This window comes from Cuculus canorus, chromosome 24 (assembly GCF_017976375.1).
Source record: "Cuculus canorus isolate bCucCan1 chromosome 24, bCucCan1.pri, whole genome shotgun sequence".
NCBI classification, from domain to species: Eukaryota; Metazoa; Chordata; class Aves; order Cuculiformes; family Cuculidae; genus Cuculus; species Cuculus canorus.
This window is the reverse complement of record NC_071424.1, coordinates 5382224-5394720: the sequence shown is the minus strand read 5'-3', so window position 1 is coordinate 5394720 and position 12497 is coordinate 5382224. Positions and strand designations below refer to the sequence as shown.

The following is a 12497-nucleotide window of genomic DNA, read 5'->3' as shown; positions in this document are numbered from 1 at the left end:
GCAGTGCCTGAGAATCACAGCTCTCTGAACACAGTACCGTCCCTGCAAAACCTGCCTAGAGCCAAGCCGGGGACTGACTCTTTCTTTTTCCTTCCCACAATAGTCTCCAGATGGAATATTTTCTGCATGCAAAACTAATTCAGGTGAAGCTGTGACAAAACCTCTGGTCCCTTGTGGTGCTTCTGTAATGCCCACTGGGCTGTGTGAGCTCACCTCTGGTCTGACATTGCCTGGAGAGGGCTGCTGAGAGCTTGGGCTGAGCCAACACATGATGGAGGGGCTCCCAGGGCCGAGAAGGAGCAGGTCTGCTCTTGCCAGTGGAGAACAGGTCAGGGGCAGCCTAAATCTCGCCTGGGAGCAGGGGAGCCCTGAGGTTGCCCAGGAACCAGAGGTCCTGTCCCTGGACTGGACAGCTTTCTGCTGGAAGGGAGCCCTCGCTGATATCTGTAGGACCAAGAAGGTATTTCTTAAAGAACTTAATTGGACAAAACCTGATCTGGATTCCTAGTGTCCTGGCTTTGAGGGACGTGGAACCTCAGTGCCACCCTGAAGGTCCTGGGGCTTCTAGCATAGGAGCAAGGGCTGTGACCAACACCATGCCCACAAGGCTCTGGGAGGGGCACCCCACCAGTGGCAGGAGACCTGGGAAGATGTGGATGAAGGCTGAGGAACTGAGTCTTCAAATGGCATTTTATTGAAGTAAACCGACTTCTTGATAAATAATACCAAAGTGCTTTAGTCCTGGGCATGCTGTGTCCCTGCAGTGGATGCTGAGCGTGTCTCAGTTCAGGTCTCTGATGTATAAATCACAGTCTCTTGTTTTGCTTTCTTAAGGTCTGAGGCACAGCTAAAAGCTTTCACAGTGCATAAATTTATACATTTTAAACACGTAGGAATAAAATACAAGGATTCGTACCTTGTAAACAGAAGAGCAGTCATGGCAGGAATAAGCTTATGCAGGCTGGTTGTAACCTATCTAAAGATCAGCAAAGTGTAAGTCTCTTTCTTCAGAAAATAGCCTTCATTGAGATTAGTCTCCTGGCAGGACATGAAAATGGGTTGAATCCACCAGAAGTTCACAAGCCGCTGGCTGAGGTTTGACTGCAGTCAACTTTCCAACTGAAGGAAATGCTGTACCTGCAGATCAGTCCCTATCAAAAGACCTTTCTGTAGATGGAATCGTGCCAGGAAAGAATTCTTTTTGCTAGTGTTGTCTAGATTTGCTTGAGGAGCAGCTCTAAGAGATCCTATTGCTGATAGTATTGTTCAGTAAATATTGTCTCCCAAAGTATCCCTCATATCTGGCTCACATGGCTGAGGTTTCTTCCAAACCATAATGGCTAGAATATGAGTTGGGGTTGTTCAGCCTGGAGAAGAGAAGGCTCCAAGGAGACCTTATAGCGACGTTCCAGTACCTGAAAAGGGCTACAGGAAAGCTGGGGAGGGGCTGTTCACAAAGGCTTGTGGGGATGGGACGAGGGGGAATGGGTATAAACTGGAGAGGGGCAGATTTAGACTGGACATAAGGAGGAATTTCTTCACCATGAGAGTGGTGAGACACTGAAACAGGTTGCCCAGGGAAGTCGTGGCTGCCCCATCCCTGGAGGTGTTCAAGGCCAGGCTGGATGGGCTTTGGGCAGCCTGATCCAGTGGGAGGTGTCCCTGCCCATGGCAGAGGGGTTGGAACTGGATGATCTTTAAGGTCCCTTCCAACCCAAACCGTTCCATGATTCTATGGTTTTCTTATATGGGATGTAAATCTCAGGAACTTATAAAACACCAGCTTACACCACTTCACTGATGTTGCTGTCATCGTGGATTCTGGTCTGGCCACGTTATAAAACAGATAACTGTGCTCCACTGCAAAGTGCAGGTGTGGGAGCCTTTGAATCCAGTCTTGGCCCACCTGTTTGAAGTAGATCTGCTCGTTTGTAATGTCAGTGTCTCCTTCCTTTTATGAAGATCTGATAAAGTTCTGTAAATCTTGTAAACATTGGACACGAATGGCATTTTCCCACTGCAAGAGAGCTGCAATGCAGCAGGGTTTTTCATATACCACCTTATACACTTGGAACAAGGAAATTGGGGGGGGTCACAAGAGGCAGCTTTCCTGTATGCACCGATGTATACACACGTGGTGAAGCTCAGAGCTGGTTTAGGGTGTCATCTTCTGGAGGACAATCAAAATGCTAACTTCTGAATAACCTAAGTGCTGTGTGGCTGCATTGGGGCATCCCATAAACCAGCTGTGGAGTTAGGCTGGGATTTTGGCAGAACGTAGGCACCTCTGTTCTGACTTCTGCCTTTTGTCACAGTTATATGGGCTATGGAGCACCTCTGCTATGAGAACAGGCTGAGAGAGTTGGGGTGGTTCAGCCTGGAGAACAGAAGGTTCCGAGGAGAGCTTAGAGCAACCTTCCAGTACCTTGAAGGGGCTACAAGAAAGGGGAGGAACGTTTTAAAAGGGCATGGAGTGATAGGAGATGGGGGAATGGCTTTAAATTAGAAGGGGGAAGATTTAGATTAGATGTTAGGAAGAAATTCTTCATGATGAGGGTGGGGAGGCCCTGGCCCGGGTTGCCCAGAGCAGTGGTGGCTGCCCCATCCCTGGAGGGGTTCAAGGCCAGGGTGGATGGGGCTTGGAGCCCCTGATCCAGTGGGAGGTGTCCCTGCCCATGGCAGGGGGTGGAACTGGATGGGCTTTGAGGTCCCTTCCAACCCAAACCAGTCCATGATTCTATGATGCCACGGACACTTTCTTTATAACACAAAAAGCAAACTGAAAAAGGATTATGATCGGATGATTATACAGCTACAAAGATGATCCGAGGGCTGAAGCACCTCCCATACAAGGACAGGCTGAGAGAGTTGGGCTTGTTCAGCCTGGAGAAGGCTCCAAGGAGATCTTTTAGTGACTTTCCAGTACCTGAAGGGGCTACAGGAAAGTTGGGGAGGGACTGTTCACAATAGCTTGTCGTGATAGGAGGAGGGGCAATGGGTATAAACTGGAGAGGGGCAGATTTAGACTGGACATAAGAAAAGAATTTCTTCACTATGAGAGTGGGGAGGCCCTGGCCCAGACTGCCCAGGGAAATGGTAGGTTCCTCATCCCTGGAGAGGTTCCAGGCCAGGTTGGATGGCCCTTGGAGCCCCTGATCCATTGGGAGGTGTCCCTGCCCATGGCAGGGGGTGGGACTGGATGGGCTTTGAGATCCCTTCAGCAAAGCCAAGTGCAAGGTCCTTGTATTTTCCTTGGCTGCATTAAGACTGCGGGTCCTGCGGGTGCCATTTCTAAAGCGCAGCAGAACACCGCCGTGGCGAGGCAGGAACCAGATCGAACACAGCCCTGACAGAGCCGGCCCCGCCGGCCCCGCCGTTCCCGCCATCCGGGGAAGGCAGCAGGAAGCGCGCGCGCGCGCGCCGCTAGCGGGGAAAGAGGCAGGACTAGGCGAGCTGTCAATCATCGGAACAGAGCGTTCTGATTGGCCGCCGCGCAGTGTCACGTGGGCTCCGCTGCCCCTATATAAAGGCGGGCGGGGTAGGCGGCGTCCGCCATTTTGTCCAGTGAGGAAAAGCGGCGACGGAGTCTCTTTGGAGGGTCGGCTCGGCTACGAATTTAGCGCGGGCGCCCTTCGCGCACCCTCCCTTTTTAGCATCGGTGAGGATGTTCACTTCGGAGGGCGCGGGGAGGCGGCGGGAGCCCGGCGGGGCGGGTGGAAGCGGCGGGGCCCGGGGGCGGCGAACAAAGAGCGGCCGCCATTTTGTAGCGCTGAGGCCGCAGAGGCCGAGGGACCCCGTGGGGGGGCACGGGCGGGGACACGAGGGGCCTGAGAAGCCCGCTGGCCGCTGTTTCTTGGCGGGGTGGCGGGGCCCTATCCCCACCCGCCTTAGGGCAGCGCCGGGCACTCGTGCAGAGCCGCTCTCGAGCGTTCCCGAGCGTGCCCGGCCGGAGATGGCGCTGCTTCTCTCCCCTCCCCGAGAACAATGGGCAGCGCGGGGAGAGGCCCCTGCAATCCTTGGGCCTTGCAAGTAACCCAAACTACCTGAAATAGTGAAGAATTTCTTCCTGATGGCTAATCTAAATCTTCGCTTTTCCAGTTCAAAGCCGTTCCCCTGATACAAAAAGCAGTCGCTATTTTGGATAATACTATTTTCACTTAAGCTTAAGTTCATCAGAGTAACTCTTTTTTTTGAAAGTTGGACAGAATGTTCCTCTAATAGCACGTCTTTTTACAGAATATTTTTTTAAATGGTGTTTTTTCTAGACGCTCTGTTAGGCATGATCTTCAGCAAGTATTCTTGACAACTAAAATATTAAAAAGAAACTATTTCATTAGAACAGGAAGAAATATTTTTATAAAACCCAAATAAACAGCATCAGATTTTATCTGACAACATTGTGAGTGAAATAAACAGCTTTCAGGTAGAGAGGAAAGTAGAAAAGCAAAACATTTCAAGGCTAGGTTGGATGGGCCTTGGGCAGCCTGATCTAGTGGGATGTCTCTGCCAGCGGCAGGAGGTTGGAACTAGATGATCTTTGAGGTCCCTTCCAACTCTTAACTGTTCTATGATCCTCTAATCACCTCTGTTAGTAGTCTCTCTCCATCTCAGAAGCAAGGTCAGGCAGCGAGCTGGAGCTAGCTCCAAATTAGGAAGAGATTTGACTGTTGTGAAGTTCGTAATAACATTAAAATTAGTCCTTGGAAGGTGATAGAATACGCATAACGTTATTGGAAAAATTTATACATACGTTTTATGCGTGGGAAATATGTCCTGTCCCCAGCTCTTGTCTACCTGCACACGATTGATGGAGATCACTCCCTCATGTTGCCACGGCCTGATAAAAAGGTGTCTGCTTTCTAAAAACTCGAAAACGAGTCTTGGAAAGTTTATTTTTCGGCATTTTCGATTTCAGCGGGGCGCCAATTTCGGCCGGAGGTGGCGCTGCTTCTCCCCCCGCATCCCGCCCCGAGAACAATGGAGACTGGGGCGCCGAGAAACGCACCCCTTCAAAGCCGTGGGACGTAAAAGTAACCCAAACTCCCTGAAATAGTGAGGAATTTCTTCCTAATGTCTAATCTAAATCTTCCCCCTTACAATTTAAAGCCGTTCCCCCTTGTCCAATCGCTTCTGTTTCTTGCGTGTTTGGTGGAAATAAGAGAAATAATGGGTAGTCATACAATTTAAATTGGAAAGTTTTAACTGGCAAAAGGAAGGACTTGATGTATTTGTTAGGCAGTTTTTACTTGTACGGTGGTATAAAGTCTTTCTTAGTGCAGGAATAGCATTGGGGCAGTTAATTTTCCATTTCAGGCCTAGACTCCCAGGCTAGCAAATTTTAATTGTGATAACAATATAGCAACTAGCTTTTGTGTTGGGTTTTGAACGCTCCCTTGACCTATTCCACACAGGTTGATATTTCTGTCATGCCAGATTGTATCACTGTGGGGGCTTCTGGGAAAACCATCCAACCAAGTACTTCCTTGTAAGTGAATGAACATTTGAAGTGTGGTAAATATACATTAGCTTTTAATTTTTTGTTCTAGCAATGCATCGTGACTCTTGTCCACTGGACTGCAAGGTTTACGTGGGTAACCTTGGAAACAATGGCAACAAAACTGAATTAGAGCGAGCTTTTGGCTACTATGGACCACTGCGCAGCGTGTGGGTGGCAAGGAATCCTCCTGGTTTTGCCTTCGTAGAGTTTGAAGATCCACGAGATGCAGCTGATGCAGTGAGAGAACTAGATGGAAGGTAAAATCATAGAATTGTGGAGTGTTTGGGTTGGAAGGGGATGTAAAGTCCATCCAGTTCAAAGCCCCTGCTGTGGTCAGGAGACACCTCCCACTGGATCAGGGGCTCCAAGGCCCATCCAACATGGCCCTGAACCCCTCCAGGGATGGGGCAGCCACCACTGCTCTGGGCAACCTGGGCCAGGGCCTCCCCACCCTCATTGTGAAGAATTTCTTCCTAATGTCTAATCTAAATCTTCCCCCTTCCAATTTAAAGCCATTCCGCCTTGTCCTATCACTTCTGCTGCCTGAGTGTTTGGTGAAAATAAGAGAAGTTGTGGGTGGCAATACAGTTTAAATTTGGAAGCTTCAACTGGCAAAAGCAAAGACTTGATGTATTTGTTAGGCAATTCTTATTGGTGCAGTGGTATAAGAGTAGTCTTAATAGTGTGGGAATAGCATTGGGTCAGTTAATTTTCAATTTTAGGCTTGGACTCCCAAATTAGACATGATTTGGGTTTCCTGGTGTGTGTTAGTTAAATTCAGTCCAGACCTTCTGCCTGTCATGCTGGAGTCTGATATCCTGACTCTTGATACTGTATACTTTGACTAATGTGTGCGTGGAACACTTTTTCCCTTTGTTTATTCCTTTTTCCTCTCTTTGTTCTGTAGGTTTTCCTCTGTGTGCAGGCTTGTCCCCCTGGACATGTTAACTGGTGTCCGTCTCTTTTCCCAGAACCCTCTGTGGGTGTCGTGTCAGAGTGGAGCTCTCCAATGGTGAGAAACGGAGTCGGAACCGTGGCCCACCTCCGTCCTGGGGCAGGCGTCCTCGAGATGACTATCGCAGGAGAAGTCCTCCTCCTCGTCGCAGGTACCTGAGGTCGAAGTACACTTGTAGAGCTGTTGACACTGTTACCATTTAGCGTCCTAGAAGCAGGCTTTTTAAAAGCATGTTGATGGATAACATTCATCTATCTGACCACAATTTGGAGATGGCAAATGCTAAAAAAGACCCCAAACCCCACAAAACCGAGGTGAAGTTGTGTTGAATGTTGGCTTTTGTCCTTAGGTCACTGTGCAAGTTGGTAGTCAGTGCCCTCTGCCCTGGACTTCCCCTCCTTCCTTCTAAAATCTGCTCATCTTCTAGTCACACTTTCCCTCTCTTCCCCATACTACTTCGACATAGGCTGTTCCTTTCCTTTGTTCCATAATGGCAAAACATGACATACAGCAGCTTAGCATTTCCATACAGATGTGTTTCTCCGCTCTGTTTAAATACTTTCTGAGTAGGCAGTTGTTTAATGATAGATCGAGTAACAGTTGCTCTGAACATCTAGAATCTCTGCACCTTAGTCTTAATTTGGAATTAAGACATCGTGTGACGATCCTGTCACTTGAGATGTGAACCCAGCTCTAAGATGTAGCAGGATTTTTGGTAACTGACTCGTTCTTGCACCCAGACTAGCTAGTCTGGCGGTTTAAGTCTGCAGCGTGGTTTTTGCAGGACTGAATTTACCTGTTGCAGGTGAGTGAAGTCCTCCCAGGTCAGGGGTTCGAGCTTACCCTTTTGCTGTTGAGAAATAACACGTTAGGAGTATTTGTTAGCTAATAGATGGTTGTACTGATGGCTTGTTTTTCATTTTTTTTATGCTTTTTGGTCCATCTATTAATAAAAATGAACCCGTTGCAGAGTCACCATCATGTCTCTTCTCACCACCCTCTGAGTCTGCATTAGCCAGCCAACTAGCCCTTTCAGCGTCATGTGACCAGCGCGCCCCATGCAGCTTGGCTGGTGTCGTTTCACATGACCCAGGCATGGCCACTCGTCAGGTTGCACCGCCCTTTGGTTCCCGAGCATGCTGTTTTCTCTCAGCCTTCTCTCCAACCTTAACCAAATCGGCAGCAGCCACCTCGACCGCCCACACATTCCCGGCCAATCAGCTCAGCTGTTTATTTACCAAATGTCTTCACAACAACTACAGCAGCAGCCTTCGGCTAACAAAAAAGCAGGAAAAATCCACAACACCCCCTTCGCCAACCAACTAAATACAACGCAACATCTGGCAAAACCTTTTCAGCAAATTCTTCTTGGCAGTCAGTCCGGCAGCCTCACCTCACCATTTCTAGCTTGTTGAAACCAAAAACTAGTAAGTTTTTCCTGCTTATACAGTTTACTGCTGGTTAAAATAAGGAGTAAGCGGCTTATAAGTAATTACTTTTCTCAATCAAAGGCTGGCTGTGCATAATTGAGTGGTAACGTACATATGTTGCTTGAGAAAACTTTTAAGGGTGATACGGAAGCTCTTACACTCAATAACGTAGAAAACAGTGTATTTGCATGTGAGATGCCAAACTAAATTGTTAATAAAGCTCTAACAAACTTAGCTTTTCATTGCCAGAAAAATCCTATCACCTTTAAATGGTTTTACTAACAGTTTTCAAAACTTAAAACAATTACTTTTTGGGATGAACTGGGCCGAGCTAAGGTTATTTTTTTTATTTTTTAAGAAAATAGTCTAAACACACTCTGGCATTAAAAATGACAATCACAAGTATTCAGTTCTAATGTAGCACTTAATGGCATTATCAATATTTACACTGAGCGCATTTTCACTTTTTTCCACTTGGTATCTCTTACTCTTGTCATGGACTTTTTTGGCTTGCATGGGTTCCAAAACATTTGGTCTGTGCTATTCTTTTTTTTTTTTTTTTTTGGAACCACTTGTGGGACTTTGGTGTGGTGTTCTGGGCAGTGGATTTAGTTGAAATGGAAAGTGTTGCATTGGACAACTCTGCTATGAAGCATTCTTAGTTAAAGTGAATTCGTGGTTGGAAACGTGCTGTTCACAGAGCTTTGTTTTACTGCCTAATCTTTCCATGCCTTTTACTGGATGATGGATGCCAGTTATTCTTGGCCCAACAGTGAGTTTGACAAGTTGGGAAATGCCTCACCCCATTAATGCTAAAAGAATTGATAAAAAGCCTCACATTCTTTTTCTGGTTCTAGATCACCGCGAAGGAGAAGCTTTTCTCGCAGCCGCAGCAGGTATGCATGGATTAATGACAGCCTGGGCTGCTTTGTTCACGATGGAGTTAAAAAGAAATGAACTATTGGGGCTGTTTGAGTTAATTGACTCCAGGGTATGCATTTTAATTGGGTAAAGGGGAGAAAGGGGGTTGCTTCTGTCATAGTTTTCCTGGAGTGAATATATTTACACAGCTCTTGGAAATTGCAGGGTTGTCAGTTGAAGGTTAATCCAAATGGAAGCAATTACTTTTCCTGTTGAGCTGTCCAAGGCTCCTGCCAGTTTTTCAGCTTGTGTCAGTGTGCTGCTCTCCTCCACGTGCTGAGAGTTGCAAGTACAGATGATGGAACGCAGCGAACATCTGCTGTCGCACACTGCACTGTTAGTTGATGACGCAGTGGTGATGGGCCGCATTGTGTATGGGGCTGTGAAGCTTCCAGAGTTCATAGGTGATTTTTGTGTTCTTGCGGCATAGGGCCCTGCATTCCTGTACGGGGTGCGTGAGTATACGTGCAAATGCTGTGTTAGCAGAGACAGGTTTAAACTGCTGCAAGGGAATGGATGCCCGTTCACAACACAACGTAAGCTGTGTTGTATAGCTCAAGCTGATTATCTTTACCTGAAGGAGGGGCAAATCCCATAATCTTCAGCAGGTTTCCCCTGGTCGAATAGCTAAAAACCTTAGCTTACTATGCAGACAGCTTTGTAACCTAATGAGGTAAGCTTTGCTTTGCTGCTGTAATCATCTTGCATTGTAATCTTTAACAGGTCCCTCTCCAGAGACAGAAGAAGAGAGAGATCACTCTCACGGGATAGGAATCACAAGCCTTCTCGTTCCTTTTCCAGGTCTCGCAGGTAGGATGAGTTTTGAGTAAATCTGTAAATAAAGTCTATGGCAGAGAGTCATCTCTTGTGCCTTACAAGGTTCTTTACCTCAAAGAACCAAATACTCAGTCTTGCTAAATACAGGTCATCTGCTGGTTTGGGCTGGGGGTTTAAGCTAAATCTGCTGCTCTTGGCACCTGGGAACTAACATCTTTTTTTTTTTTTCTTCAGTCGCTCTAGGTCAAATGAGCGGAAATAGTACTGTGAGGAGGAGCTGTGTACAGGAAGTCCTTAGAGCTGAGGACAGGAGGAGTATGTACAGGACATTGTTTTGTTTTGAAACTTCATAAAGCTTGGTGCATTTTTAAAATGTTTTAGCTGTTGAACTCGCTTTGTTCCTTGTATCTTGTAACAGGTTGCAAATGTAAAGATCTGAATCTGTATATGGTTCTAAGCAGATCATGATTTGTAATGTTAATGACTTTACAATGTACCATCACACAGAACTCTGAACAGTAAGCTGTGTGTCTTGCATAGATAGAATGTTTCTGGGTTTGTGCTGGGGTGTGTTTTGCTGGGATTCAGCCTTTGGAAGGAAGCATGCAGTGGAGACGTGCTCATTGCAGAAACATGGCTGTGAGAGGTGTTTGTGCAGAACAGGACATAGATGCTTCTTAGTGCAGTTCTCCAAAATAGTCAAGAACGTGGAGCCAGTGGCATGCAAAGGGGATGACTGAGCTGCTGTTTTATGCAGAGCTCGTTCTGAATTCCATTACTTGGAACTGAGCTGCTTTATGTGAAATAATGTTTAGCCGTAGGGTCAGTTAATTTTGTACCTCATGTGACTAGAGTGCTTCTTCAGGACCTGATTGTTTGCATGACCATCTATTCCAGAGCCTCTGAATAGACCAAATACGGCAGAACTGACACTGGAGTGGGTGGGTTATGTGTGTGATGGTACATTGTAACAGTTCTGAATTAAACATTTCTTTACTGTACAAGACTTTTCATGTCACTTGTAAAATGTCTTTTGTGAGATCCTTGGGATTAAAGTTTTGGTTACAACTTGTTGTTTGGTATTTACCTTGAGTACCTGCTATGTACATTGCTTTGGAGAATGTGTACTTGGGTCTTGTGGTACAACTGTTAACCCTAAAGGCACTGCGGTGTGGGGCATGAGGACACTTGCCACATTCCACTGACACTGGTGAGCGGCTCAAACACTGGGGAGAGTTGCGGGTCACTGCCTGCAACTGCTCCATCAAACCTTGTGAGGGGGAAGGCCTTGCATTCTGTCACTGGTATCTGATACTGGGGTCACAAATGCAGCCTGGGTAAGCTCAGGGAAGCTTGTCTGCTTGCCTAATGGTGAACTCCATCATGCTTGGAAAAATGAGCTGGAGAGTCAAAGGTGCACAGAGTTTTGAATATTGGGTGTGGGTTGGTAGCAACACCTATGGTGTGCTTCATATCTGTTAGTTGCTGATGTGTAACAAACTTTGCATGAAGGTTCCCCTTGGAATGTAAAACCGTGGTGTGGCTCAAATGCATTTTAAGCCCACAAACTGCTAAAGGGTCCTTTTTTCCTCCCCACCCTGTATACCAGAGAAGATGAGAGCTATATCATTTTCAGTTGTGTGTGTGTTCAGATTAAACCCATCGTTCTGAACAACCTCATCGTTTTAGTTTCCTTCACTTGTGGGGACAAGGTGATGGCAAAGCTGTAATGGAAGGAAATTCTACTACTTCCAGGCTGTCTGGAGGTGGGGATGGAGCGGGGAGGGGACGTGTTGCCACCCTGGCTGCTGGGATGTTTTAGCTGATGGATTTTAACTGCTTTTTGTACTATCGAGTAGGAGTTCAACAGCTCTGGCCCGAGGTGTGCCCTGTCGTGTGAGTGTAGCCAGCCTCGTGTCTATGCAGTAGCTGGAAGGCTGCAGATGGTGCAAAAGGCACACGCAGCCCTAAATGATCTTAAACTGGGTGCGTTCTGAGCTTAAAAAGGAACAAAAATGCGTGGTCTCTGCTCCTGATTGGGCTCGGCTTGATGCAGTGGTTGATGGCGCTGCGCAGGGGGTTGCTGCTGGAGCGTGCAGTTGAGCTGGAGCCCTTGGCGCAGAGCTGGCGCTTCGGTCTGCTTTTACGCGTTGAGCTGCTTTCTCTCCCGGGAAAGCCAGGCTGGTGCCGCACTGTCGCAGCTGCCCGGCAGGGGTCAGGGCAGCTCTGTCAGCTGGGTGGGGCTCCTGTCTTCCCGCAATCGGGCTTGGTCTGGAGATGTTTGTACTCAGCTAAGGGCTGAGATCATACCGTGTGCTGCATGCAGCTCTGTTCCTTTTTTTTTTTTCATACGTACTTCTGCCCGGGTTTGATTTGTGGAAGGATTGCAGCCCTGGTTGCCTGGGAGCCAGCCGCTCTGCTGGCACAGTGGTTCTGCTTGTGGTTCCACAGTGGGGATGGAGTAGCAGAGAAGTAGCCCTCAGTAGGGTCACCTGCCAAGGGGAGGGAGATAAATCTGAAGTGCTAGAGGTGGATGCTGCAGGAAAGCAGGTTGTGATTTTTCACATACAGGAGAGTCTGCAGAACTGGGAATATTTCTTAGTGTTAGGGTTCAGACTTCATCTCACTCACCTGCATGAAGAAGTTGGCCCTTAAGCTGGATCAGATCTGCTGCTGCACAGCAGAGTGTGGGCTAAGCAGGTGAGCTTTGATGGGGCATAAAATTAACAACTTGTAGAGAAAGATGGGAAATGTATAAATACTGGCAGTATACAGCCCCTCTCCCAGCTTGCAACTATTTTTAATAACATGTTCTTGGATTTAAGTTTTTCACTTTGCTTCTCTGAGAGGGTGACCAGGCTGGGAGCGCTACTGGCAGGGAGAGCACTGGAACAGAGGAGGAGAGAGGAGTGTTCCT

The 12497-nt window shown here is 47.4% G+C and overlaps 1 protein-coding gene across 1 annotated transcript; it reads left to right on the top strand.

Moving 5' to 3' along the window:
- Positions 1-3546: 3546 nt before the first annotated feature.
- SRSF3 (serine and arginine rich splicing factor 3) lies at positions 3547-10648 on the top strand. The gene is made up of 6 exons (XM_054087786.1): positions 3547-3658; positions 5547-5754; positions 6469-6603; positions 8740-8778; positions 9527-9613; positions 9815-10648. Exons 2-6 carry the CDS (start codon positions 5549-5551, stop codon positions 9840-9842), a joined length of 495 nt encoding a protein of 164 aa, XP_053943761.1. The 5' UTR covers positions 3547-3658; positions 5547-5548; the 3' UTR covers positions 9843-10648.
- Positions 10649-12497: the final 1849 nt, after the last annotated feature.